The sequence below is a fragment of the Panthera tigris genome, chromosome E2 (genome assembly GCF_018350195.1).
Source record: "Panthera tigris isolate Pti1 chromosome E2, P.tigris_Pti1_mat1.1, whole genome shotgun sequence".
In the NCBI taxonomy this organism is placed as follows: domain Eukaryota; kingdom Metazoa; phylum Chordata; class Mammalia; order Carnivora; family Felidae; genus Panthera; species Panthera tigris.
Genome location: NC_056674.1, coordinates 10,999,929 through 11,027,276, shown reverse-complemented (window position 1 = coordinate 11,027,276; position 27,348 = coordinate 10,999,929). Strand labels below are relative to the sequence as shown.

At 55.8% G+C, this 27,348-nt stretch overlaps 2 protein-coding genes across 3 annotated transcripts; both read right to left on the bottom strand.

Annotated features, from left to right (window-relative positions):
• Positions 1 to 4,711: 4,711 nt before the first annotated feature.
• On the bottom strand, positions 4,712 to 7,474 carry IRF2BP1 (interferon regulatory factor 2 binding protein 1). Its single transcript, XM_042970045.1, has one exon. It carries the CDS (start codon positions 6,842 to 6,844, stop codon positions 5,090 to 5,092), a length of 1,755 nt encoding a protein of 584 aa, XP_042825979.1. The 5' UTR covers positions 6,845 to 7,474; the 3' UTR covers positions 4,712 to 5,089.
• Positions 7,475 to 10,947: 3,473 nt separating this feature from the next.
• On the bottom strand, positions 10,948 to 19,055 carry LOC122234204 (Myb related transcription factor, partner of profilin). 2 transcript variants are annotated; one of them, XM_042969803.1, is made up of 3 exons: positions 18,682 to 19,055; positions 17,226 to 17,777; positions 10,948 to 12,281 (listed from the first exon to the last, which is right to left on the bottom strand). In XM_042969803.1, the coding sequence occupies exons 2-3, from the start codon at positions 17,722 to 17,724 to the stop codon at positions 11,572 to 11,574; spliced, it is 1,209 nt and encodes a 402-aa protein (XP_042825737.1). In that variant the 5' UTR covers positions 17,725 to 17,777; positions 18,682 to 19,055; the 3' UTR covers positions 10,948 to 11,571. The 2 variants fall into 2 exon arrangements, with proteins under 2 accessions (XP_042825737.1, XP_042825736.1); XM_042969802.1 differs by lacking the exon at positions 18,682 to 19,055 and having other exon boundaries at positions 17,226 to 18,575.
• Positions 19,056 to 27,348: the final 8,293 nt, after the last annotated feature.

Below are 27,348 nucleotides of genomic sequence, written 5' to 3'. Positions count from 1 at the left end.
TCCCTCCACGCCTAACAGTGTGCTTGCCCCTCCTCGTATCCCGATGTCCATTACTGTGTGCGTCTGTCACTGCGTCTGTTAACAGTGTGCCTCTGTGACTGGGTCCTATGGGTCTGTTTATGTCTCCGTCACTCTGGGTCTGCCTATATCTGTCCCTGTTTGTCACCATGTCTGTTCCCCTATGTGTCACCATCTACCCAGGTGTCGCCGCGTTACTCACCACCCAGGCCACAGGTGGGCGTGTCGGGCCCACTGGTGCCAGGGCTGGGGCCCAGCCCATCCCACCCTCGCCTGCTGTGGGCCAGGCTGGGTGCCTGTTTGCAATGCCCGGCCACAGGTAAACACCAAGATCCGGAACCCAAGGGCCACCTCCCTCACCTCTGCTCCCTGTCCCTCAGCCTGCCCCGGACCGGGCTGCGCCAGAGCCCCACGGGCGCTGTCCCCAAACTGGAGACTTGCCCTGACCCTCCCCTCACCCACGGTCACCAGCCTCCCAAGCCCCCAGCCTCGGCCCAGCCCTGTCTCTCTGTCTGTCTTCTCTTTCCGTCTGTCTCTCTCTGGCTTGTCCCTTTTTCTGTGGCTCTGCCTTTCTCTGGAATGACCTTTGTCTTCATTCTGCCACTGTCCCCTCTACTCCATCTTTCTCTGTTCTTTCTCGGTGAAGGTCGATTTCTCCCTTTTCCTGGTCTATCTCCGTTGGAGTCTGCCTTCTCTCCCTGCCCCTCGGCTCGCTGACTCTGTATCTCTCTCTGCCAGTCCTTCTGTTGCTCTTTCATACTTGAGAAGTTTTTCTCTCTCCTCCTGTCACTGTGTCCTTCTCAGCCCATGTCTCTCACTCTTGGCCACTCTCTCTGTGTGTCTCTGAGCCCCCAACCCCCACAGGAGCCAGCTTCTGTCATCCTGGGGCCCTTGGGAAAGTGTGTGGCCCCCAGCCTCCCGCCCCCAGCCCGCTGGTATATATATAAAGGTATATGTACATATTATTTATATCTGTACCCGGGGGCAGGAGGGGCAGACACTGGGGCCTTTGTGTAGCCACTGCCCGCTGCCTGCCCGCCCGCCACTCCTCTCCCTTCGTCCCTGCTACCCGCCCGCCTCCACTCCCCCCCCTCCCGCACAGAAAGGTTCCTGTGGGGCCTGCCAGCTTCCTCTGCCTGAGGTGTGAGTGGGCACGCCACGGGCGAGGCGGGCAGGGGGGCCTGGGGACTTTTCCAGCTGCAGGGAAGCTTTCCGGGTGGGGAAGGAATGGGACTTCTCAGCCGGCTGCTGTCTGTCTGTGTCTGTTGTCCCTGGGTGTCCCCCGGGTCCTTACCTGGCTTCTCCCTGGGAGTCTGTCCATCCATCTAATGTCATTCTGACTTTTTCTCTGCTGGTTTGGGGCGTATTCGCTCGTGCACACGCTGTTGTTGGGCACATGTACTAGGCCCTCTGTTGAGCCCCAGACACAGATAAATGAGATGCCGTCCATCCCAGCTGATTCTTTGCAATTACTGTCTTACGGCTGCTATCTCTTCATTCAGTGCTCTTTCCCTTACCATGGCCGATGCTTCCCTGCTATCCCTGTGACCCCATTCTTTTTCTTTTTCTTGGTTAAGATCTTATTTTTTTAATTAAAAAAATTTTTAATGTTTTATTTATTTTTGAGAGCAAGAGAGACAGAGCACGAGTGGGGGAGGGGCAGAGCAAGATGGAGACACAGAATTGGAAACAGGCTCCAGGCTCTGAGCTGTCAGCACAGAGCCCGACACGGGGATCGAACTCACAGACCTCGAGATCATGACCTGAGCCCCAGCCGGATGCTTAACCAACTGAGCCACCCAGGCACCCTGTTAAGATCTTGTTTTTAAGTAATCTCTACACCCAACGTGGGGCTCGAACTTACAACCCCGAGATCAAGAGTCACATGCTCTACTGACTGAGCCAGTCACGCGCCCCACTCTGACCTCATTCTTCTACCTCTCCCCTTTGCCATGGCTGCCCTGGCCACCTGGCTGCTTCTGGAACAAACCAAGCAGACTCCTGCCTCAGGACCTTTGCATGTGCTACCCCCCCAGATTTCCCCCAGCTTGCTCCCTCGCTTCCTTCAATTTAGTATCATCTCCTCAGTGAGCCCTTCTCTACCTCCTCCTTTATGGCAGCAACCTCCATCACTCTCTATCCCCTTCCCCTGGTTTCTTTTTTCTTCTTAGGACTCACTGCTCCATGGCTGTCACATTTTATGGGTCTGTCTGTACCTCTTACATGAACGTCAGCTCCATGAGAGTAGGGGCTGCATTCTGTTCCCTGCTGTTCCCTATCCGTCCTTTAAACTAGCCCTGTGCTAGGCAATGCTGGGTTCATAGTGGTGACCGAGACGGCTTTAACCCTGTCCTCATGGGGCCCACAGTCGATTTCCCAATGGCGATCCAGAATGTGCAGGGCCGGGATAGGGGAGTGCAGGGTCTGTGAGAGCCCAGAAATGGCACTCGACACAGCTTGGGGGCCAAGGAGGGCTTCCTGGAGGAGGTGGTAGCTGAGGAGAGACCTGAGGGATGAGTAGGAGTGAGCCAGGCCTTGTCGTGGGGACCAACTGATTGAGACAGACCCAGCCTCGCTCGTCTTCACAGATCTCCGTTCTCTCCGTCTCGTAGAACTTCACTTGATCTTAGCCAGAAGGCCGAGAAGCGATCTGTCTTCGCAGAACTTGAGTTTCAAGATGTCTTAACTCTCTAGTTTAAACCCGAACCTTTCCTTGATTTCACAGTCTCCCCTTTCTCCTGCTTTCAAATGCTCTCTCTCCCTCCTTCTAGGTCTCTATTCTTGGGGTCTCATCTGTGTATCTCAGGCTCTCTGCACCTATCTGGGTATTTCTCTCTTCTGAACGTCTGTCTGTCCCTCTGTTTTTACCTCGTTTCCTCCATCTCAAGAGGGTCTTTGAGCTCTCTTGTCCCCCTCTGGGTCTGTCCTCTTCCAGTGAGCTGGTTTTTCTCTACCTTTCCACCTCTGTTGTCTCCCATCTTTCCCTGGGTCTGTCTGTGTCTCCTTTCTGGAAGTCTCTTCACCTACTCACGGATCCCCCCCAATACATCCAGAATCCCTCCGCTCTGGCCCCACCCTGGCACTGGGGGAAGGGGGACTGATTCAGCCCCCCACACCCACACAGGTCAGGCCGTCTGCTCCGTTAATGGTTAACTCAACCTCTATCTAGAATACACACACCAGCCAGGCTGGGGGTGACTCCCCTGCCCACCCCCCTACCAGCTGTTCTTAAAGGACCAGGTGTCCTCCATAGCCCTTTAGCCCTCACTGGGGACCCTGGCGTCTGGAGGCCTCTTGCCCTGGGGATGGGGGAGGGGGAACTACCCAGTGCTTGGGTCTACAGAGCTGGGGCAGGGGAGGCCACAAGATTGCCGGGGATGGGTGCCCAGGCCCGGAGCTCCATCCAGCGTCTCCCTTGCTCCAGGCTTATCGCCTGTATATTTAATCAGGGGTGGTTTTCCCAGCCCTGCCCAGGGCCCAGGCTGGCGGTACCGGGGGTGACAGAACACCTGAGACCTGATGGCTGGGGGAGGGGAGGGGACCCCTCAGCCCAAGAGCTGGCGGTTTAAGAGTTGAGCGTCCTCCAGATGCGGAGGACAAAGTCCCAGGGTCCTTAATGTTTGGGATTTGGGCCATGTGACTCTGCAAGATGTGTGCGTCCGACACGTGGATAACCAAGCAGATGGGTCCAGACTTTAAGGTCTTCCAGATTTCGGCGGTGGAACACCCGTGTTCCTGAGATCCGGGGCAACCTGGGGTTTCAGGGCTGTAGGACAGTGCTGTGCGGTCAAAGGACACACTACAATCTCCCCCCCCCCCCAATCTTTCTGTCCATCCACTGGCCTTGGCGCCCCGCATTCCCCCTTCCCGCAGTCTCCACTTCAGGGTCGCAGAGACACCGCGGGGGTCTAGGCTTGGTTCTTGGGGCAGCCCCCTCCCCTTAACCCTTGCTTTGCCGCAGCCTGCTCAGGCCCCGCCCCTTGACGCCAGAGAGCAGGAAGTCCTGGTTAATGATCAGCCCTTCGGGACAGGTGCGGGACAAGGCCGCGCACATCAGAGGCTGCCGCGGGGGGTAGTGCCTTTCACCCTGCCAGTCACGGTGTCCTAGGATGGCCACCGTTGAGACTGGTCTCCCAAGATGGGTGCGAGCAACGCAGCTCAGGGCACCACCAGAGGTGGGATGCAGTCACCTTGTTTCCAGGGATCCTGTTAGTGTACCCCATGGAGGTAATTTTCCTCTTTCCTAGGGCAGTCCCTCTAAGCAATGTAACGTAATTCTCTGCCTGCTGAGCAAGAACTCACTGCCCATCCCTTCTAGGAAGCCTCCTAATGCCTCTCTCCTTTCCCCTCCCCTCGCGGGCGCTAGTCCCCCACACCTTGGGTAGATACAGGGGCGGGACCAGAAGAGAAACCGAATTCCCGAGCATGGCTCTGGTTCCCATGCAAGGAGCTTCCCGTGCTCTCTAAGCCTCAGTTCTGTCATCTGGAAAACGGGCAGATGGCTAGAACGCTTGACCAGTGGCCAGCACTTCTGAAAAGCGCCAAGGGGCCCGCCTGAGTGGAGGGCGCCACCTGGAGGCTACCACGCATCGTCCTTTCCCTGCAGGATCAGTTCGGTCCCAAAGGGGGCGCAGCGTCTCACACAACTAAGGGACCAAGAAGGAAAAAAAAAAAAAACCATCTTTCGGTTTATTGAAGGAGGAAAAGGGGGCGGGAGGGGGGGGGCAATAAAATGCTTTTGCTTTGTTTATAAAGAGCGAGATTTCAGGAGGCCCCTTCTCGAGGAGGAGGGGGGCACCTCTCCCCCGACTATAAGCAGCAGCAAAGCCAAGCCAAGGAGGGGAGAGGGAAACTGGAGGGGCCAAGGGACCCCAAACACCCCCTTGGGCAGAAGCCACAAGCTTTCTCCCCCCACCCTCAATGCATCTACCCCAGGGAACCATCCGGGACGAGGAAGGGGTATGTACACAGGTGGGGGTAGCACTGGGTTGGGTCGGGGAGGGAATAATTTATCCGCAGCAGCGGTGGGTGGCAAGGGGGTAGGACGCAGTAGACTGGTGGCAGTGGTGGCCTAGGGGTCCCGTTCTTTCTTAACCTTGATGTCTCCAGCAAGGATAGTGGCGATCTCGCCCTGCATGAAGGCCCAGGGGACAGAGGAGCCCACCAGGGGACACTTGTCCCCACTGGGGCAGTACACCTCCCCGGCAGGGCCCTGTGCCTTGATGAACTCCCTTGAGCAGGGAAAGCAGAACTTGTGTCCGGGCACTGAGGGGCACTGGACGAAGTGGGTGTCTTCCAGCCGCTCCCGGCACAGGGTACAGCACAGGGGTGCCCCGGGGGTCGCCCCCGTGCCGCTACCACCCCCGCTGACCGCTTCTGCCCCAGCTGTGGGGCTGACTTCGGCTTCACCATTGCGGGCCACTAGACGATGCTGGGTCGGAGGCTGGGCTGCGGAGGAAGCTGCGGGGCTGGCACCCCCAGCGCGCACGGGGCCCCCACCCCCGCCAGGGTCCTTGGGGGAGTGGCCCAGGGCCTCGGCCACATTCTTCAGGGCGGCGATGGGTGAGGGCACACCAGGGGTGTCGGCGGAGAACGGGCCACCGGGTGCTACCCAGTGCCGCTGCTGCTGCTCCTCGGTGGTCATCTTCCCAGCCGCCTCACCCTCGGGCTCAGGGGATGCCTTGCGACGGCGTGGCGTGGGCGCCAGGTTCCGGGACGGGGCTCGCGGCGGTGGGCCACATAGAGCTGCAGGGGCTGCCTCTGGGTACTGCTGGGGCAGGGCCTCGGCGGGAGCTGGCTCTCGGAAGCTGCGGACACCGTCGGTCAGCAGCTCCCCCAGCTGGCGCCATTCCCCGGAGCCGTGCCTCCGTTCATACTCGAGGTACTTGAAGCCTGAGGAGGCTAGAGCCTTGCCCGGCTCCCGCAGAGCATCGTGAAACATCTGGCGCGCCACGGCCAGGACTCCCGCATACACGTTGCCAGAACCACAGGGGTATTCGGTAAAAAGCTTCAGCTCGAACTCGTAGCCGGGCGGGCGGGCAGTGGCATCAAAAGCGAACACCCGCCCCACCAGCCCGTGATCCTTCTTGAAGCGGACGTTGAAGGGGGCACAGGCTGACAGCGCCAGCAGCTGTTCCCGCACCGCTTTGGGGCGCCCGTGCCACTCCTCTGCCCGGCCACGCATGGCCTCGTTCAGTTCTGCCAGACAGTCCGCATTCCTCTGCTGCTTCTCCTTCTCGAAATCGGAGCCAAAAGCTGGACGGGCAGGACTCAAGCCGGGTGCCAGCGTCAGGCCTCGGCTTCCCAGGCCAGACACCGCAGCTGCCAGCAGCCCGGGGGGCACCAAGCTGGGCATAGAGCCAAGCAAGGCCCTTCGCGCCCCCTCCGCCACGGCCTCCTCGCGGCCCAGCCCATTAGCCAAGCGGGACCCCAGGGTGTACTCCAGGGCGGGCGAGGGTAGGGGGAGGCGGCCCGACGAGGTGGCCCTGTCATAGCGGTCCTGGCCAGAGATGCCGCCGCCTGTTCCTGACGGCTGGGGCTGGGCCTGCGGAGGCGGTAACTGAGGCCCCTGTGCAGCGGCCGCAGCCAGGTCCTTAGTGGTCGGGTGCTTGAGGGCGGGGGGCCCGGGAGAGCGGCCCTCGGGGAGCACGTGGCTGCGTTTGAGTTGGCGGGCAGCGTCGATGAGCAGCTCGATGCGATCCGCACCCTCGAAGTTCACGCAGCCGCGACACACAGCCTCGCTGAAGTCCCACACCATGGCCCACGGCATCTTGGGCAGGTCGCACAGGTAGCACCACTGGCGGCGGGACGCCTGCACCGACGCCATGACCCCCCGCGCGCGCGCCGCCGAGCCCCGGCGTTCCACCCGCCGCCGACGTACGATCCGCGCCGCCGCCGTTTGATTCGTGTCCCCCGGACCGCGCGAGCCACAGTCAGGCCTCCGGCTCGGCCTCCCCGCCGATCCAGGCCCGGCCCCCCTTCCCCGCCCCCTGGGCCCTAAGCCTTTTTCCTCACTCCCGCCTCCTTGAAGAGCTTGTTAGAGGCACGTCGGCGCCCCCGCCCGGTCCGGGCTCCCGGCCGAGGCGCACAGCTCGGGCCCCGCGATGGGCCGCGGGCGCCGCCGCCTCGGGCTCCCGCCGCTCCCGCCGCCGACGCCGCCGCCGTTGCAACGGCCGTCGCCGCCTCCACCTCCTTCTGCCCCAGAGGCCGCTTCGCAGGGAAAGTTACATAACGCGCCGGCAAAGCCTTCTGGGAAACGTAGTCCCGCCGGGGCTGATTCTTAAAGGGGACAGCCGGCGGCAGAGGGAGTGGGCTCGCCGCCTCTCCGACGCGCAAACCCGACCACTCATCACGGCGGGGCAGGGAGTTCGGCGCGCTTCGCGGAGCTCCGGCACAGGGTTTGGGGGCGGAAAGGAGATATGAATGGCCAGAGCTGCCACGGGTTCAGAAATGGTAGGAAGTGGACAGGGTTCCGCGCGCATAATTTCTGTTCCGACTTGCTGTGCAGCTTTAGGCAAAAGTCTTGCTCTTTCTGAGGCTCAGTTCCCCGCCCATCAGAGGTGGGCCAATGACTGGTTAGGAAGGCAGCATCTCCTGGGGCGGGGCGGAGGGGCTCTGATTGGACGGTTTCGGGGTAGGGGGACGGGAAGCTGGCAACTGGGGGAGGGAGGGTTCTGCATGGCAGTTCGTTTTCCTCCACTCTTGTATACCATTCTCGGAATGGGGCTGGCAACAGCGGGAGAAAGGGGAAGAACGAAGGCCTCTCGGTCAAGGCCTCTGCCTCAGTTGCCTCATCCATTAAAGAGAGTGGTCGAGCGCCCTCGAACTCTCTTCCAGTTCTGCCGGCGCGCTCTGGTCTACAAAGGGTTACACTGTATCTCTCCCTGCCAGCCCCATCAACCACTCACTACAATTCCCAAAATGCTCTGCAGCGAGGACAAACGACGCACTTCCGCCGAATGGGAGGTGGGGGGGAGGCCTTCCCGATTCCCGCTGTCTTCCACCCCCGGCTCAATTTTGGGGTGGCTTTACGTTTTTTCGGAGCACTGGGTTGAGGAAATCCTCACCCTCTACTGCTCCCTAATTTGGGGGAAGGGACGGAGGCCAGAGATGGCGAGTAAGAGTTGTGGGGTTAGTTTCCGGGGAAACCACCTTTCTCCAGCCTTGAGCGCTCATTCCCTGATCGGCCCAACCGGGCTTTGGGGACTCCCCCCGCCCAGGTTTTTCTTCTCAACATCTGGAACGGTGGGAGTCAGACTGGAAGAGTAGGGAGGGGAGGAGAGGCAAGTCTTCGGGTTCTAACCCCCCATCACCCTCTTTCTGTCCGCTAAGCCTGGGTCCGTGATAAGCGCTCAAAAGTATTGACGTGACTTGCCCGAGTTGCATTCATTACTGGTTTTCAAACTAATCGGACTGTCTGCTTCCTCTCCCCCAGCCCGCTGCAATCACAGCCGCTGTGATTTGTTATCCAAACATCAGCCTCAGCTTTGCGATTTCACTTACAACCTGTATTGTTTTCTTTATATGGACTCCCATGGGAGAAAAAGGCCATCTACTTTTGCCTCCTCCTGGGCAATACAGGCATACCTCGGAAATACTGCATTCTCCCTCCAGACTACCACGATACAACAAATCTTGGCAATAAAGCAAATAGCACAATAGAGCAAGTCAAACAAACTTTCCGGTTTTTCCTGTGCATCTAAAAGTTAAGTTTAGGCTGTAACGTATTAAGTGTGCAACAGCATTATGTCCAAAGAAACAAGGTACATACCTTAATTTAAAAATACATTTATTGCTGGGGCGTCTAGGTGGCTCCGTCGGTTAAGTGTCCCACTTCCACTCAGGTCACGATCTCACAGTTGGTGAGCTCGAGCCAGCTTAGAGCCTGCTTCGGATTCTTTCTCTCCATCTCTGCCCCTCCCCTGCTCACGCTCTAACTCTCTCAAAAATGAACATTAAAAAAAAAAAAAAAAACTTCTAAAAAATACTTTATTGCCAAAAAAGATGGTCACCATCGTCTGAGCTTTCAGATTTTGTCCCTGATGACACAGCACCGTAACAAATGTAATAATAATGAGAAAATTTGAAATAGTCAAAGAATTACCCAAATGTGACACAGATACAAGTGAGCGGCTGTTGGGAAAGGGATACTGATACACTTGCTTGTGGCGGGGTTGCCACAAACCTTCAGCTTCTAAAAAAATGCAGTATCTGGGGCGCCCGGGGTTGGGGGGGGGGGCTCAGTTAAGTGTCCCACTTGATTTCAGCTCAGGTCATGACCTCATGGTTGGTGAGTCTGAGCCCTGCATCAGGCTTTTCGTGGACAGTGCGGAGCCTGCTTGGGATTTTCTATCTGCTCCTCCCTGCTTGTGTTCTCTCTCCTTTTCTCTCTCTCAAAACGAATAAACTTAAAAAAAAAAAAAAATGCAGTATCTGCGAAGCGCAATAAAACGAGGTATGTCTGTATTATGGGCACAGTCCTACTTTTTTTTTATGTACTAGCTACATTTTAATCAAGTAAGTTAACACTGTGTATGGAACCACTAAAGAGGCCATTCAGGGATCACCTAAAATTGCGTTTAAGCCATTCTTCAGTAAACACTCCTGGGGGGGGGGGGGGTCAAGAGTTCTGGCCAGAGTTCGGCTTCAGGTGGGCTGAATTGGGATTGTCCCCTGGCAAGTTTAGGGCAAGTCCCTACACTTCTCAGGACAGAGACGCTGTAGAAGTTGCTCTTCATTGGATAGCTCCAAGTTGAAATGAAAACACGCATATAAACGTTTAGCATGGTGCCTGGCCCAGAAAAGGAACAGCATACATAAATGGAAACCGTTTTTTAAGCTGCTCATTAATTCAAAGATGCAACCCTCTTCTGTGTCGGGCAAGGCTGAGGACACAGCAGTGACTGAGATACGTTCAGGCCTTGCCCTGACAAGGCTCATCCTGGTGATGGAGGCAGACATTCAACTTAAATTTACTCAAATGATTATTTAACTGCATTCTCCCCACCTCCCTACCCCCCCCACCCCCCCCCACCCCGACTGCTAGGGGAGAGGGAGTGCCAGAAAAGACTTTCCTGAGGCAGCGATATTTGAGCTGAGACCTGAAGGATGAACATAGAATGTAGATGTAGACGCCTACATTGTTATGCCCATTTTACAGACGAGGAAAAGGGAGACTCACACAGCTAGCCAGGGCAGCACCAGGGACGGAGCCAGGTGTGGCTGATTTCAGGGTGGTGGTTATTGGCTACTTTGCTTTCCAGCAGGTTTGGGAGTAAAAAAGAAAACCAGCTCTTGCCTTCATGAAAAGGGGGTGGGGGTGTGTGTGGGGGGGAAGCTTTAAACAGATAAAGGCATGTATTCATTTAGAGAACAAAGGACACTAGAAGATAATCTGAGCAGACCCATCTTAGCCTGGAGGAGGAAATCCAGAAAGCTCTCCTGAAGGAGAGGACACTTAGGCTGGTATGGGAAGGATGAATAAGTTGGAATAAGATTTGAACACAGGATCTGATGGCTTTAAGGAAGGAAGGAAGGGAAGAAAGAAAAGAGGAAGAAAAGAAAAAGAAAGAAAAAGAAAGAAAGAAAGAAAAAGAAAAAGAAAGAAAAAGAAAGAAAGAAAGAAAGAAAAAGAAAGAAAGAAAAAGAAAGAAAGAAAGAAAAAGAAAAAGAAAGAAAGAAAGAAAAAGAAAGAAAAAGAAAGAAAGAAAGAAAAAAAGAAAGAAAAAGAAAGAAAGAAAAAGAAAGAAAGAAAGAAAGAAAGAAAGAAAGAAAGAAAAAAGAAAGAAAGAAAGAAAAAAGCTGGAAAATCACCAGCCTCCCAACTTCAAAGGGATGCCACTGGTCCATGGAGGCAGGGTCGGGGGAGGGAGGGTGGTGAGGGGGACAGGTGTAGGTGCTGAAACCCCAGGCCTGTCTCAGAGCCCGAAGTAATTGTATTAAAAATAAGTTTATTCATATCTTGTCACCACTGGGGAGAAATGAGGGGGTTGAGCTCTGGAAGTCAGAGACGGCAATGGGAGGCAGAGGGCCCAACCTGTATCTCCCCAGTGAGAACTCTGCTCCCCTCTCCCTAGGGTACAGACTGCTATATCCTTTGTCATCCATATTCTGATTTGTCTTGCGACTCCCACCCCCTCCAAAGTCTGGATTGGGGAGGTGAGGAGGCCCCTACGGGTCAATTCTCTTCAAGTCAAGACCAGGAGCTGTTAGGGAAGGAGGGCGCATGTGCAGACCCCAGAGGTTCTCTCCGCAACCCACAAAGGGCAATAATAAATAACGTAAAATTGATGGCTTAGAAGTTAGGGTTCAGGGAAGCAGCCAGGCAGACAGCGCTGTACTGGAGAAGGGGGTGGGGGACCCATCAACAAGCCCCCCTGAGAATCAGGCACTAACTAGTATAGGGAGTGGGGTGCTCGCGCCCCCCCCCCCGCAGCAGGGAGCCAGGGTGCAGCCGAGATGGGGAAGGTGCGTCGCCCTCCTCCACTGGGCTAAGCTGGGGGTGGGGGTGGGGAGGAGGTACAGGCAGAAGGAGCTCGAACCCAACAGCAGATTTCAGGGAGATTTCCAACGCCCCCGCCTCTTCCGTGTAGGGAAACCTTTCCTCCTCTTGTGTGGGGGTGAGTCGTGGGGAGGAAGGGGAGCCGGGGGAGGCCGGGGGGCCCCCGCCTCCTCGCTCCTAGGGGCGATGATCACCCCCCTGGCTGCTACCACCGCTCCGTCCACCACAGCAGCCACCACGGACACGGGCTCTGGGGTGATCTCCGCTTTCGGGGTGGGCGGGGGCAAGAGGGGCCTGGGGGGTGGGGGCGGGGGCGGGGGTGGGGGCAGAGGCGGGGGCAGCCTGTCGACGGCGGTTCCGGGCAGAAGGGGCAGTAGGGCGCTGAGGGCCTCGCTCAGTTTGGCCAGTCCCTGCTGAAGGGTGCCAGCCAGCTCCCGGATGGCGTTGGCCGTCTCCTGCTGGGCCCGCAGGAAGTCCAGGGAGGGGTCCGGGGCCGAGGGCGTGGGTGGTGGCAGTGGAGGAGGTGGTGGGCTGGGGGACGAGGGTGCCACGTGGACCTGCTGAGGCGGCTGGGGTGGTGGCGGTGGAGGGGCCGGGGGCGGAGGAGACAAGGCCAGGCGCGGCAGCTGCACGGTCTGCAGGGCCGGAGGGGGCGGGGACTCACGCTCCTTGGGTGGCGGGCAGCCCCCTTCCTGGGGGCTGCAGGAGGGCCGGGCCCACTGCTCGGGGCTGCTGGAGCCCCCCTTGCTGTGGGCTGGTGTATCTGTGGAGAGAGAGATGTAGGTAAGGTGACGTGACCCCCCTCCCCCCACCATGTGTCTCGATTTCCCCTTTCCACCTCCCACCCGCCCTGGCTCCAGAGCCATCTTTTCAAAACCCAAGTCGGATCGGGCCTTGGAGGAGGACACAGGGGAGAAAAACAATATAGCGGATGACCCCCTGGTGGCTGATGCCAGCCTTGGTGGAAACAGGGTCCTGGAGGGTCCCCTGCTGGAGCCAGGCAGAACCAACATTCTAGAAGGCTCCTCCAACTATCTGGACGCTCCCCCCACCACACGCCTCCGCGGGCTCTCTCTGGCCGGGTGGTGGGATTTCTCCCTCAGCTGTGGTCTGTACCAGTTCAACCCTCAACCCCAAGCCTGTTGGGTTTCCGCACGCGGCCTCCTGTCACCTGAGACTCCATTCACGCTCCTGAACTTGGACAGAGTCTGCATACAGAGGCTTTCAGATTTCCGGGCCCTGCCTGAAACCTCTGCTCCATTTGTGTACCGGCCGCACAGCCCCTGGATGGTCTAGTATTGCCTCACACTCTCCTGCCTGGAGCTGAGCTCCTGACCCTCTCACATCCCGCTCCCGGGTCCGCCGCCCCCCATCGCTGCTGATGACAGCCCCATCCTTTCCTTCCAGCCGCTGGTGGGGGGGGGGGGGGCACAACTTTCACTCTGTTTCTCGCCCCAGACACTGTCCATGTACAATGGTCACTGGCTCTGCCTTCAAACTATTTCAACGTCCCGCTTCCATCCACCTCCACGAGCCCCTCCCAGTCCAACCACCCGCATTTCCCGCTTGGGACTTTTGCAACTGCTTCCTCGACTGGGTCGCAGGCCTCCTCCAAAGTCTCAGAGGTCCAAACAATATACGTGTCGGTTACGCTACCCACAGAGGACCACATATCCGAGGATCCGTGTATAGGAAATGTCCAAACAGGCAAAGCTACCAGGGACGGAAAGTAGATTAGTGGTTGCCTGGGGCTGGGCGGAGCTGGGGGGGGCCAGGTCGGGGTGATGGCTGAGAGATGCGGGGTTTCTTTTTCGGGTGACGAAAATGTTCTAAGATTGACAGCGGCGATGGTTGCCCAACTCCACGAGGATGCTAACAGCTACCGCACTGTCCTCTTTAAAGGGGTGGCGGTACGGTATGGGAATTGTATCTCAATAAAGGTGTTTAACAAATACAAGTCAGATGTTGTCTTTCCCCCGCTCAAAAGCTTCCTGGGGCTCTCACGTCTCAGACTAAAAGCAAAGTCCCTGAGGCTCTCAAGGCTCCGCACAATTTGCTCCAGTGCCTCCCTGACCTCAGCTCTACCCCTTCCCTTCTCTCACTCACTAGGCTCCAGCCACACTGGCCTTCCTGTTGGTCCACACACACAATACGCCTGCTCCTGCCTCGGGGCCTTTGCATGTGCTGTTCCTTGGCCTGGAAAGATCTTTTCCCAGACACCTGCCTGGCTCCCTCTCTCTCAGCTCCTCTGCTCAAATGCGGCCTCCTTGGGAAGATCTTCCTTGACCTTCTGTCGACAGCATTTCCCATCTCTGTCCTCTTCGCTCTCCTAACCCTACCTGATTTCTTTTGTTAGCACTTATCTCCACCTGGCATGGGGTCGCTCTGTTTGTTGTCTGTCTCCTCCTCCTGATGTCAGCTCCATCAGGCAGGGCTTTGTTTTGTTCGCTGCTGTTTACCCAGCGCCTAGAACAATGTCCAGCACAAAATGTTTTCTTTAATGAAAAAAGAACTGTGGCTTCCAAGGAGTCAGCACGGATGGGGGCCCCAGGCCCCAGGTCCTTGCTGCAACCCTCCCACAGCTCCCCAGCACCCACAGGGGACAGTCCAGCCCTTAAGGCTACAAAGCCCTAGCCCTTACCCCTTTCGGTCCCTCTTCCTTGCCTCAGGGAGAGTGTACGTGAGGTTCCCTCTATTAAGAGTATCCCCCTTGCATGGCCTCTTGGCCAGTTCAGATAGTCCTTCCTCAGAGAAGCCTGCTTCCTGCTCCTAGGCCAGATCTGATCTCCCTGCTCTCCTGTTGCAGAAACAGCCAATCCCCTCCAGCCTTCAATGCTGGGGGTCCAGCCTCCCTGGACCAGGCAGGCAGAGGAGGTGGGGGAGGCACGGAGAGAGATGATAACCGGAGCTAACACTTGTTGGACACTTTCCTGGCCAGGCCCTGGGCGAAGCGGCTATGCTTTCCTCCTACGTTATTTCAGTGAGTCCCCTCAGCCATTCTCCTGGGGGCGGGGGTGGAGGGGAAGGGGTACGTGCCGCCATTATCATCCCATTTTACAGATGCAGAGACCTGAGGCCCAGAGAGACATCACAGTGCTGGTGAATGCGAGAAGAGGCATTTGAGGGCTCAAGAGTGGTAAGTCTCCCTTACCACTCCAGATTGTTGCCACTCTGGAATACTGTTCTTCTAGCCTACTGAACAATAGAATAGAAAATGGCCCACACTTCGTGCCCACAGGGGTCACGGAAGGGCCGCTGCCACATTTAAAATCATTTATTTGCAACCTTTCGGCCTCCATTTCCCCATCTGTAAAATAGGTGTGTGTGTGTGTGTGTGTGCACGCGCGCGTGTGTAAGCAGGCAAAGGACCAAGTGACCGAATAACAGAACCTCTCCCTGAGGGCCGTCACAGGGATTAACTGAATCACCCCAGGCACAGTGCATCTTCAATGCTGTTACTGTTTGTTTTTTTGTTTTCAAATATTAGGTCAGAGATAAATTATCCTGAGCTCTCCTCTAGTGTCAACACAGACACCTCAGGCCGCCCCAGGCCCCATTCCAGTCTTTCAATCAAAGCCTGTTCCTCTTTTATGAATTTTACGCAGTGGGTAAATTTGCGTGAGGTTCTAATCAAGGATGCTTTAAGCACATTCCTGCCTCCGGGCCTTTGCATATACTGCTTCCTCTGGCTCAAGTGCTGTTCTATGAGATTATCGACTTGCCGCAATTTCTCTATTCAGGTCTCTGCTCAAATTCCACCTTCTCAGAGAAGCCCTCCTTGACTACACTATCTAGAGCAACCCCCTTCCATCACTTACTGTCCTCTTTCGTGGGTTTAATGTTTACTTATTTTTGAGGGAGAGAGTGCTAGCGGGGGAGGGGCTAGGGGAATGAGGGAGACACAGACTTGCAAGTAGGCTTTTGCACTGTCAGCGGGGAGGCCAGCCTGGGGCTTGAACCTGTGAACCGTGAGATCACGACCTGAACAGAAATCAAGATTTGGACGTTTAACCGGACCGAGCCACCCAGGCACCCCAACTCCCTATCCTTTTAAGATGCTTTATTTTTCTTCTTAGTTCTTATCACCTCCTGGTATGTGATCTGTTTTGGGGTTGTCTGTTCGTGTCTTTCTCCAATAACTGGAATGCTGGCTCCGTAAGAAAAGGGAAGGTGGCTTTTTCTCCACAGTCTTCCCAGCATCTGCCACAGCGCCTCCCTCAGAATAGGCGCTCGATAAATATTTGTTGAATTAATGCAGGAATAACACAGTTGTACGACTCTCGAAAAAATGTTTGCCGTCTCTGCCCTGGTTCAGTGTGGCCGTTTCACAGACAGAAACAATGAGGTTTGAGATTCCTGTGGAGAACAGGGGTCCCACGTGTCGTGTCTCTCTCTCCTGCTTAAGACACTTTCACGCCTCCCAAATGCCCTGAAGATAAAGTCCCAAGTTCTGACCTTCACTTACAAACTGCGTGTGATCTAATTCTGGCATGCCCATTAACTCTCAGTCAATATTAATTGTTGTTGTGATTGCCAGACAATCTAGCCCAGTGGTTAAGTTAAGTGCATGCATTGTGAGTTGGACACAACCTGCATTTGAGTCCCAATTCTACTCCTTACTTTCTGGGTGACCTTGAGTGGATGAATGAAACTCTCTGAACCACATGATCCTGAACTTGTTTGATCATATCCACCTCCGTCCCTTTCTGAAAACACCCTTCAGTGACTCCGTATGGCATTCTGGATAAAATTCTTCACTGTCTGGCCTCTGCTGACCTCTCTGACCTCATCTCAAAACATTTCTGCAATCTTTCTACTTTCCCCTTCCTCTAACTTGGAAACTTCTCAGTTCCTAAACTGGCTAAGCTTTCTTGTCTCAAAGTCACTCTACATGCTGTTTCTTCTACCGGCAACGCTTCCTCAGCTCTTCATTCTCACTCTGCTGTTCTGATGTCTCCTCCTCCAGGAAGCCTTCCTTGACCTCCAGCCTGGGTTAGGTGCCCCCTCGGGACTCCCAAACTCAGGCCCAGGAGGGCAGGGCTGGAGATGTCTCCCTCACCGCAGTGTCCCCAACACTGCCCAGTACAGGGGAGGTGCTGGGGAAATAGCTGTAGAAGAAATAAGAAGCCAGAGTCAAGGCCAAGTGGGATGTCTTTGTACTCTGCTCTCCACACTTCCCCTATTCATGGCATGACCTTGGGAAAGTTACCAAACCTCTCCAAGGCTTTGATACATAAAATGGCAAAATAGTTCATACCTCGCAGCATTGGTAACCCTATCAATAGCGAACGAGGAAGGTTCAGGAAGCGCTGTACTCAGCAATTCACGCATATTAACTCGTTCAATCTTCACGGCATGCTTTTGAGGTGGGGGCTTTTTTTTTTTTTTTAATCCCCATTTTACAGATGTGGAAACTGACCTGCGATAACGTACCCAGAATGACACAGCTGAGTGACAAAGTCACGACTGGAGCCCGGTCAGCCTCCATTGGTCACTACCCTACGTTACGTTTAATGAAATCCTGCCTGTGCTGATAATCCCAGGTGTGCACTCTGGAGCCAGGCGTTCTAGGTTCCGTTCATGACGCTGACAGTCATGGGCTGTGGGACTTTGGGCAAGCCACGTAAAGAGCTGGGGGACCGTGCCGAGCAAACAGCTGAGTTCGCGACTGTCTTGCTCTGGCTACGGTGACACCGAAGGAACTCACCTGCCCGTCGGTCTTCCCTGCGGTCCTCCGACAAGACGTAGCGTTGGGTGCCCGCACTTGCGGCTGACGGCTGTGAGGAAGCGGCCACCGAGGGCTGCTCGGCTCCCGCACCGGCTCCCGGTGCCGCCACTCCCGGCCCCAGGATGGCAAAAATGGTCTCCTCCTCCGCGGAGAAGGCGTCCTCGGCGGCAGGCCCGGCGCCCTGCGTGGAGTGCGGCACGCGGGCCAGCTTCTCCTTGGTGCGGCGCTTGAAGTCATTCCAGCGCTTCTGCACCTCTTGGCCAGTGCGCTTCCAGCTGGTGATGCCGTTGATCTTGGCGGCGATGCCGTCCCACACACGCCGCCGCTCGGCCACGCTCACCCGACGGCTCTGCGCGCCGTAGAGCTGTGGGTAGTGGGCGCGCACCTCACGGATCAGGATCTGGTTCTCCTCAAACGAAAAGCGCGGCTTGCGCAGCCGGGTGGTCTCTTCCGCTTCGCCCGCCGCCGCCGAGGCCATGGCGCCCCCCGACGCCGCCGTCCGGCCGCCTGGCGCATGGGGGGGCGCCGGCGCTGCGGGCACAGGGCGCACGGCGCTGGCGGGGGCTCGGCGTCCGCGCGCCGCCAGCCCCACCCCGGCCGCCCAGACACCGCCTCCAATGCCCCCGGGGCCAGGGGTTGGGGCGGAGAGTGGCCGGGGGCGACGGGCCACGGGGGACATTCGGAGCGCCTAATAATAGCTGACACCCGCCGAGCGCTCCTCTTGTGCCTCGCGCGGCGCAAAGTGCCACGCCGAGGAGTTGATGGAAATTGGGGGAGGGTCTGGAGGGGTGGAGAGAAATGAGGAAAGGCGAAAGAAGAGGGGGTGTCTGCAGGAGTTAGAGGAGAATGGGGGCATGGGAGAAAGCGAAATGGAGGGAGAATGGGGGTGTCTCGGGGTCGAAGAAGCATGGGGGTAAGGAGATGCTGAAGGAGAGACGCAGCAAGAAGGGGGGATCTGGAGCAGAGGAGCGCTCTGGGGGCTCCGGGGCAATAGGACGTCTGTAAGAACGGTACGAGATGGGGTCCTCAGAAGGGATGTCCAGGTAGAATGGGGAGTTGGGGGCTCCTGGGACAGTGGAGAAGCTGGGACTATCAAATACTAGGGATTAGGGTCTGCGGGGATTGTGGGGGCTCTGGGGATTGCCAGGAATTAAGAGGATCTCTGGGGGTAAAGGGGTCCGGGAGTAAGAGGGGACAACGGAGGCGATGGGGGACTCCATGAAGAGTGAGGGTCGTGGAGGGTGGGGACCGAGTCGGGCCGCGGGTCACTCACCGGCGCCGCCGCAGCCCCCGCCTGCCCGTCGGTCAAGGCTCGGGCTTCTGCGGCCTCTTCCCTCCCCCCTCCTCTCTCGTCCCCCTCTGGGCCCCGCCCCCGTCCGCCCCAAGAGCCAAGGCGCAGGCGCACCTAGCGCCAGTCAGCCCCCAACGCCCTTACCGCTAGAGTTTCACGCCCCTCCCACGGCGCAAGCGCAGAATTGCCTTCCACCGCCCTCCTCGCGTGGGGGCTTAGCTGCGCAGGCGCAACATTAGCGCTGCGTTCGTTCCCCTAGCTTCTTGAGGCCACAAGAGCATTCGCGCGGAACTCTGTCCACGCATGCGTGCCCCTCGCTCCTAGTTAGCTTTGGTATCCCGGGGCTGCGTCCCTGCGCAGGCGTAGCAATCCTTGGAGGAAGTGGGAGAAATGATGGAGAGAGAGAGAGCGCTGAGAACAAGCTGCGTCCTCGCTTTTCGACCAGTCTTCCAGCCGAACCCAGCCCTCTTAACTGTGCTGGGGTCCCCTTCGCTAGGAGAAAGGGGAGGGAGACGGCGCTAAAGGGAGGCGCTGCGTTTCCATGACAACGGTGTGGGCGGGGCGGGGGCGTAAGAAAACCGGATTGCCGCCCACTCGTACCTGCCCCGGCGCGGGGCTGCCCTGGATCTGCCAGCCAACTCGTACCCACGGGGGCGGGGCACCCTGGGGATATTCCACCCCAGGCGGTGCAGTAACCATGGCAACCCGTCAACCTTCCAACGGTGCCTGGGGGCCCCTGTCCACACAGTGACGTCATGGCGCGGGGAGCGAGAATTTAGAGGGAGAGTTCGGCGTGTAGGGAGGGTGATCCTGGCGCAGGTACGGCTTTAAGCAGATGCGCGGAGGCAGCAATTAATCTAGAACACGGGTTGGCTGAGCTGGAAGAAAGGGTGATGGAGTTAAGTCGGGCTGAGAAATTTGATTTGCATCTTTGCAGGAGTCCTCAAGGTCATTCAACAGACAGCGTTTCGTTCATCTATTCAACAAATAGTTATTGAGCACCTACGCGGTTCCAAGTGCAGCGAATACAAAAGACAAAAAAATCTGAGCACCAGGGTGGCTCAGTCGGTTAAGCAGGTCATGCATGATCTCATGGTTCGTGGGCTGGAGCCCCGCGTCCGGGTCTGTGCTGACAGCTCAGAGCCTGGAGCCTGCTTCAGATTCTGTGTCTGCCTCTCTCTCTGCCCCTCCCCCGCTCGCTGTCTCACACACACACAAAAAATAAATAAACGTAAAAAAAAAAAAAAAAAAGTAAACGCTAAAATCACATTTTAGTTGGGAGAAACAGTATGCAAATATGATACATACGTGAGGAGGTGATGAACATTATGGGGAAAACACAGACCTCGGAACAGGGTTGGGGAGTATGGTGCCTGGATGTGTCTGTGACTTTAAAATAAGTTGGCAAGGGAGACCTACCTGAGAAGGGGACATTTGAGTAGACACGCGAAGGAGGTGAGGAAGCGGGTGCAGCCAGAAGTAAGGCTGTGCCCTGCGGTGTTCCAGGACCGTGCAGGCTTTACCGAGCCCTGTAAGGGACTTCCTTCGGCCTTTACCCAAGTGAGAGTCACAGAAGGGCCCCGAGCAGAGGAAGGCCATGGTCTGGCTCTGGTTTTAATAGGCTTCCTCCGCGGCGGGGAGGAATGGAGTTTAGAAGCAAGAGTGGAAGCTGGGGGCCCAGTGAATTGAGGAGACAGGTGGCTCAGGAGAGAGGGGGTGGGGGTTCACGCCAGAGGGGTAGGCGGGGAGGGTGGGGGCAGTAGAACTGGGTACAGGAAGCGAGAGAAAGAGGGGAGTTGAGGGTGACTCCATCGTCTTTGGTCTGAGCAACAGGAAGTCTGGAGCTACCAGAAGGGAAGATGGGCAGGGATTCAAGTGGATCAAGAGTTCAAGTTTCCCCAAACTTGAGGTGGCCTTTACCCAACCGAGTACAGATGTGGGGTAGGCAGTTGGATGTTTGAGACTGGACGTCAGGGGAGCGGTTGGGTCATGAGATATAAATTTAGACGTTGTCAGTGACTACATGAATCTAAATCCCCAAGAATGGGAGAGGTTAGAGAGGGAACAGCTGTAGATAGAAGTCTCCGGCCTGAGGTGGGGGCACTCCAGTGGTAGAGGGCTGACACCAGCGAAAGAGGTTGAAGAATGAGTAAAATGAGAGGAGACCCAGGGCTGTCTGCTGTCCGGGAGGCCAAGCGAAGGGCGTCAATCAAAGACAAAGGAAGGAATCAATGCCAAATGCTGCCTAGAGCCCAAGGCCCATAAGCCTGAGAGCTGACCATTGGGACCAGCAATCTGGAAGTCATTAGTAATCTCGAAGAGGGCAACTTTGGTGATGCGGTGGGGGCAGTGGTCTGATTGGATGGGTTCAAGAGAGGGTTTGCTTATGTGTTTGTTGAGAGGGTTTGGGGAGAACCAGTGTAGATGATCCTTTCTAGCACAGCAAAGGGGTATATCTGGAAGGGGGCATGGGATCTCCAGAGGTTTATTTAAGATGGGAGTTGTAAAAGTATGGTGTGTCCCGATTCAGGATGAATCACAAGAGGGGAGATTAATGGTGCAGAGGAGAGAGGGGAGAGTGCTGGAGCCTTGACTAGGCAGGGCGGGCGCAAGTAGAGAGTGGTCCAAGGGGCGCGAGCTGGTCATCTACAGAAAACAGTGGGAGGGGGAGGGCACAGAGGCAGGCAGGAGGCAGGATGTGATGTCAGGGCCATGTGAATTTTCTCTTCTGTTCCTTCGGTTGTCTCAGGAGAGTAGGAAGCAGGGTCTGAGGTGAGAGGGAGGCTCCGAGGTGAGGGACAACAAAGGAGAAAGGCATTGAAATAGTGAGTGAGTGGCCGGGGAAATGTAGACAGATAGACCCAACCTTTGGAGGTTCTCGGCTATGAGGTTGAAGTGAGACGGATTTTTCTCGGGTCGCACTTGTCTGAGTGGGTGCAGGTGCACAGTGAGTAACACAAGTTGACTTTCGCCAGGGCTGGGTTTATATGAGGTCCTGCCATGGGCCGCATGAGGTCCAGAGCTCAGGGCCAGCCCACACCAGGCCTGGTGGGCAGCATTAAGGAACTGCAGTGCAGGTTCTGAGCAAGAAAGGACAGGGTCTGATTTGTGCTTTAGAGAGACACCCCTCTCCCCCGCTCTTATGGGAAGGAGGAAGACTATTGGCCAGACTTAAAAGAGAAATCTGGGGCAGGGGCAGGAGGGAGCTAGGAAGAGAGGTGGAGGAGACTAGGCAGGGGACGGTGGGAAGGGTAGAAATGAATTGGGAGATATTTGAGAGGCAGCATGTACAGGGGGTGTGACTGTCAGTCTGGGAGGGGAAGGGAGCCCTCTAGGTGACAGCCGGTCCTCTTCTCCAGGCTCCTGTCGGGGGTGTGGAGTCAGCTAGGACAAGGTGGTTGTAAGGCACTCCGCTTTGTCCCCCAGAAAGATACGTGGAAGTCCTAACCGCCCCATGACTTCAGAATGAGACCTTCTTTGGAAATAGGGTCATTGGAGATGTAATTAGTTGAGATAAGGCCATGCTTGAGTAGGAGGGACCGTTAATCCAACATGACCGGTGTCCTTATACGAAGAGGAAAGAGACGCACGGAGGGAAGACAGAGGCAGAGATGGGAGCGATCCTACCACAAGGCAAGGCAGGCCGGGGGCTTCCAGAAACTCCAAGAGGCAAGGAAGGAAGCAAGGAGGCCGGAGGAAGAGGCGAGGAAGGATCCTCCCCTAGCGTCTTCGGAGGGACTGCGGCACTGCCACCAGCTCGATTTCGGGTCTCCAGCTTCCAGAACTGGGAGAATACCTTTTGTTTTAAGTCACTGGTTTGTGGTACTTTGTTATGGAAGCGCTGGGAAAGCTAACACGCCGGGCATCGAGAGGAGGCATCCAGGATGCTGGTGGAACCAGAGAAGAGTGGGTTGGGGGGGCTGTGGATCCACATCGGGTCTGGAGCTCATGAGAAGACCGGAGACAAGGAACCATGGGCAGAGGTGAGGCGGATAGAGGTCTGTAGGTGTGGGTGTAGGAGGTCAGAGAGCCAGGGCCCTGGGATGCTGGTTGAACAGAGAAGCTTTTCTTTTTCTTCCTTCCTTCCTGCCTTCCGTCCTTCCTTCCTTCCTTCCTTCCTCTCTCTTTCTTTCCTTCTTAAACATTTATTTATTTTTGAGAGAGAGAGAGAGCAGGAGCACGAGTCGGGGAGGGACAGAGAGAAGGAGACACAAGTTCCAAAGCAGGCTCCAAGCTGTGAGCGTGGAGTTCGATTCGGAGCTCGAACTCACAAACTGCGAGATCATGACCTGAGCCCAAACCAGTAGTCGGCCGCTCAACTGACTGAGCCACCCAGGCACCCCAGGGAAGCCTTTCTAAGGCATGTTTTCTAAACTGTGGATCCTGAAAAATATTTAATGGGTTGCCACAAGCATTGAAGAAACCAAATATCCGAATGTGCTGTGTGGGGTAAGTATTGCTTGGAGGAACTCTGGTTTGTTAGATATTTTCAGACGTTCTTAAGACACATCTCAGGGGGCGCCTGGGTGGCTCAGTCGGTTAAGCATCTGACTTCGACTCAGGTCATGATCTCGCGGTCTGTGGGTTCGGGCCCCGCGTCGGACTCTGTGCTGACCGCTCAGAGCCTGGAGCCTGTTTCAGGTTCTGTGTCTCCCTCTTTCTCTGACCCTCCGCTGTTCATGCTCTCTCTCTCTCTCTGTCTCAAAAATAAATAAGTGTTAAAAAAAAAAAAAGACTCATCTCAGGATAGTGGAAATTGCTCAACTCTGGAGCCAGCCTGTCAGGGTTTACACTCTCCCACTTGCTGGTTGTATAAACTTGAACAGGGTTACTTAACCTCTCCGGGCCTTACTTTTCCTCTCTGTGAAGTGGGGATTAACCCCAGAATCTATCTCTTTAGACTGTGATGAGTATTAGGTAAGTCAATATGTGTAAAGTATTTGAACAGCTCTTTGTCGTGTTAATATTACTAAGATGATTATTATTTTGTGAAACTTTTGTTTAAGATGTGTGTGTGTGTGTGTGTGTGTAATCAAGATGTGAAATGAGGGGCGCCTGGGTGGCTCAGTCAGTTGAGCATCCAACTTTGGCTCAGGTCATGATCCCACAGTTCATGGGTTCGAGCCCCATGTCAGGCTCTGTGCTGACAGCTCAGAGCCTGGAGCCTCCTTTGGATTCTATGTCTCCCTGTCTCTCTGCCCCTCCCCTGCTCACACTCTCTCAAAAAATAAAAAAAACATTAAAAAAAAGGATGTGAAATGAATTTGGGGGCACCTGCGTGGCTCAGTTGTTGAGTGTCTGACTCTTGATTTCAGCTCAGGTCATGATCTCACGGTTTGTGAGTTCAAGCCCCACATTGGGCTCTGCACTGACAGTGTGGAGCGTGCTTGGGATTCTCTCTCTTCCTCTCTCTCTGCTCGCCCCCCTCAAAATAAGTAGAAAACATTTTTAAAAGCTTTAAAGAAAAAGACACGAAGGGGCGCCTGGGTGGCTCAGTCGGTTGAGCGACCGACCTCGGCTCAGGTCACGATCTCACGGTTCGTGAGTTCAAGCCCCGCGTCGGGCTCTGTGCTGACAGCTCGGAGCCCGGAGCCTGCTTCCGATTCTGTGTCTCCCTCTCTCTGACCCTCTCCCGTTCATGCTCTGTCTCTCTCTGTCTCAAAAATAAACATTAAAAAAAAAAAGACGTGAAATGAATTTCTCATTGTGGTTTGTAGTAAAAAGTGAAAGGCACTGAATTCGAGAGAGGAAGTTTCTGCTCTCTAAACCTTTCAACTAATTGGATCAGGCCCACCCCGATTATCCAGGATAATCTTCCTTACTTAAAGTGAACTAAATATAGACTTTAATCGCATCTACAAAATGCCTTCGTGGCAACACCAGGATTAGCGTTTCAATAACTGGGGACTCTAGCCGTGGATACATCAAACTGACCATCTTAACCACAGACGTCATCAATAAGTAAGTGGTAAACCCTGTTAGATGGTCGGTGTTGAGGAAAGAGGAATAGAACAGGGTAAGAAAGATCAGGAGCGGGGCCCCTGGGTGGCTCGGTCAGTTAAGCGCCCGACTCGATCTCGGCTCAGGTCATGATCTCACGGTTTGTGAGTTCGAACCCCTCACTGGGCTCCACACTGAGCATGGAGCCTGCTTGGGATTCTCTCTCTCCCTCTCTCTCTCTTCCCCTCCCCTGCTCATGCTCTCTCTTTCTTTCTCTCTCTCTCTCAAACTAAATAAACTTAAAAAAAAAAAAAAAGAAACATCAGGAGTGAGAGGGTGAGAAGATCTCACAGAGGAGGTGATGTACGAGCCAAGGACTGCAGGAGGCAAGGAACAAAACGTGTGGCTATCTGGGGCCAGGGCAATCCAAGTAGGGGGAAGGGTAAGTGCAAAGGCCCTGAGGCATGAGAGTTCCCAGAGCATTCAAGGAACAGTGAGGACTTTAAAAAACAAAAAAAAAAAAAAAAAAAAAGGAGGGAGGGCACCGGGGTGGCTCAGTCGGTTGACTTCGGCTCAGGTCACGATCTCACAGTTCGTGAGTTCAAATCCTGCATCCAGTTTCGCAGTGAACCCTGCATCGGCCTCCATGCTGACATGCAGAGCCTGCTTGGGATTCTCTCTCCCTCCTTCTCTGCTGCTCTCCAACTCGTGCTCTCTCTCCCTCTTTCAAAATAAATAAACAACAATAACAACATGGGGCGGGGGAGAAGAGGTCAGAGAGAGAGAGAGGCCAGGACTCTGGCCTCTACTTAGTGAGACAGGGACCACAGGAGGACTCTGAGCTGAGGAGGAACGGGGTCACTCTTGTTGGGGTTTGAAGTGGACTCTAGGAGGTCAAGAGCGGAAGCGGGGACACTAGCGAGGAGGTGACTGCGTTAGTCCTGGTGAGAGGTTGTGGTGGGGATCAGGGAACAGTGGGCCGGGGGGGAGACGGTCGGATGGTGGGGTGTGTTCTGGGGGGTAGAGCTGACAGGATGTCCTTTTTGGACACGATGGGACATCCGCGTGGGTATTTCGTGGGCAGTGGGTACCTGATGAGCGTGGAGTCTGGGAGGAAGGTTTGTGTTTGTCAGAATGGCTGGTAGAGGGGCGCCCGGGGGGCTCAACTGGTCAAGCCTCCAACTCTTGACTTCGGCTCAGGTCATGATCTCACGGATCGTGAGTTCGAGCCCCGCGTCAGGCTCTGTGCTGGGAGTGCAGAGCCTGCTTGGGATTCTCTCTCTTTCCCTCTCTCTCTGCTTCTCCTGCCCACTCCCCCAAAACAAGAAATCAGCTTTAACCTATAGTCACACCTCACCGGGGGACCCCTGGACCTCCACCGGGGCACAAATTCAATTTCCGAGACCCCCAAAATGGTAGGCACCCATGCGCACAGCGGGAAACTGAGGTTCAGGGAATTCGGCCTGAGGCTCGTACGCTTCAGGGCGCAACGGGAACTCTGTGGGTTTCTAGAGCCATCTTTAGGGCCTGACTTTCCTTCCCTGGCTCTAAGTGGGTGTAGAACCGCCCCTCCTAAGCCCAGCGTGGTGCTGGAGGGAGGGGGTCACTTCTAAGCATTTGCACTTCTGCATGGAGTGCAGCCTCTTGTCTCCTCCTCTGCTGTGCTCTAGCAGGCACAGAGTGGGCGCACAAGGCCCCTGAGCAGAACTTTCCAGATGCTCTCCCAGCCCACCCTGCCCCTTGTCTGCCTGCTCTGAGCCCAGGGGGCTGCCTCGTGTGTTTGTGCATCTGCCCAGCTGCCTTGTCTCTGTGTTCATGGGGGACGGGGGACGTGCTGGGGGATGCCAGGCCTCTTGAGCCTGCCTCGATGTACCCACACCTGCAGAGCTCTCTATGCCTCGCTGCTGTCCATGGCTCCCTGTCTCCAGCCTTCTCGTGAGAGCTGATTTAGACCCAGCCCCCCTCTCAACCCAGACTCCCCTGGCACCAAGAACATTCTGGATGCCTCCCCTGGATGCCCGGTGTATTCGTTTTCTTAGGGACGCCTCAGTTTTCGAGGGCACCCATAACAATACCACTAACCGGGTGGCCTAAAACAACACAAATGTATTCTCCAAGTTCTGGAAGCTAGAAATCCTGAAGCCACGCTGTCGGTAGTGCCGCAGTCACTGGGGAGGATACTTCCTCGCCTCTTGGAGCTTCCGGCAGCCCCGGGGCCCTCCTTGGTTTGTGGCAGGACTACTCCAATCTCTGCTTCTGTCCTCCCTGTGTGCCCCTCTCTTTCCTTTTCCTTTCTAAAATTTTATTTGATCTTTTAAGCAATCTCTAACACCCAACCTGGGGCTCGAACTCACAACCCCGAGATCAAGAGTTGCATGCCCTGCGGACTGAGCCGGCCAGGCGCCCCTCTTTCCTCTTCTTATAAGGACACCGGTCATGTTGGATTAAGGCCCCCCACCCTACTCCAGTAGGACCTCATCTGAACCAATCACATCTCTGATGACCGCGCGTTTCCAGAGAAGGTCACATTCTGAAATGCTGAGGGTTAGGACGTCAACACATCCTTTTTTTGGGTGGGGGGGGGACAAAACTCAACCCGTAACACCCTTGGAGCACCTTATACTCATCATGTCCTCATTGACCCCATTACCTCCAACCGGGACTTGCCCCGGCCACCCGCGTGTCACCCAGCCGTCCCCTTCCCCTGGGCATCTAGGGGAGGCAGCCAGGATGCCGTGGCTCATTGAGAGTCTGGGCTAAGTGGGGAGCTGGGTCTAAATCTGGTGTGGAGATCACGACGAGGCTGTACCCGCAGAGGTGCACGGGGCCCTACAGGGGTGAGGTGCCGGAAGATGGAGGTCAAGGTACGTT

What these genes read in the sequence shown, in the direction of transcription:
- LOC122234204 (XM_042969802.1), bottom strand. Translation starts at nt 17,925, where the DNA reads ATGTCCCCCGTGGCCCGTCGCCCCCGGCCACTCTCCGCCCCAACCCCT. An exon ending in CAGGGAAGACCGACGGGCAG is followed by an intron (nt 12,282 to 17,225) that starts GTGAGTTCCTTC and finishes CTCTCTCCACAG; the next exon opens with ATACACCAGCCCACAGCAAG.
- IRF2BP1 (XM_042970045.1), bottom strand. Translation starts at nt 6,844, where the DNA reads ATGGCGTCGGTGCAGGCGTCCCGCCGCCAGTGGTGCTACCTGTGCGAC.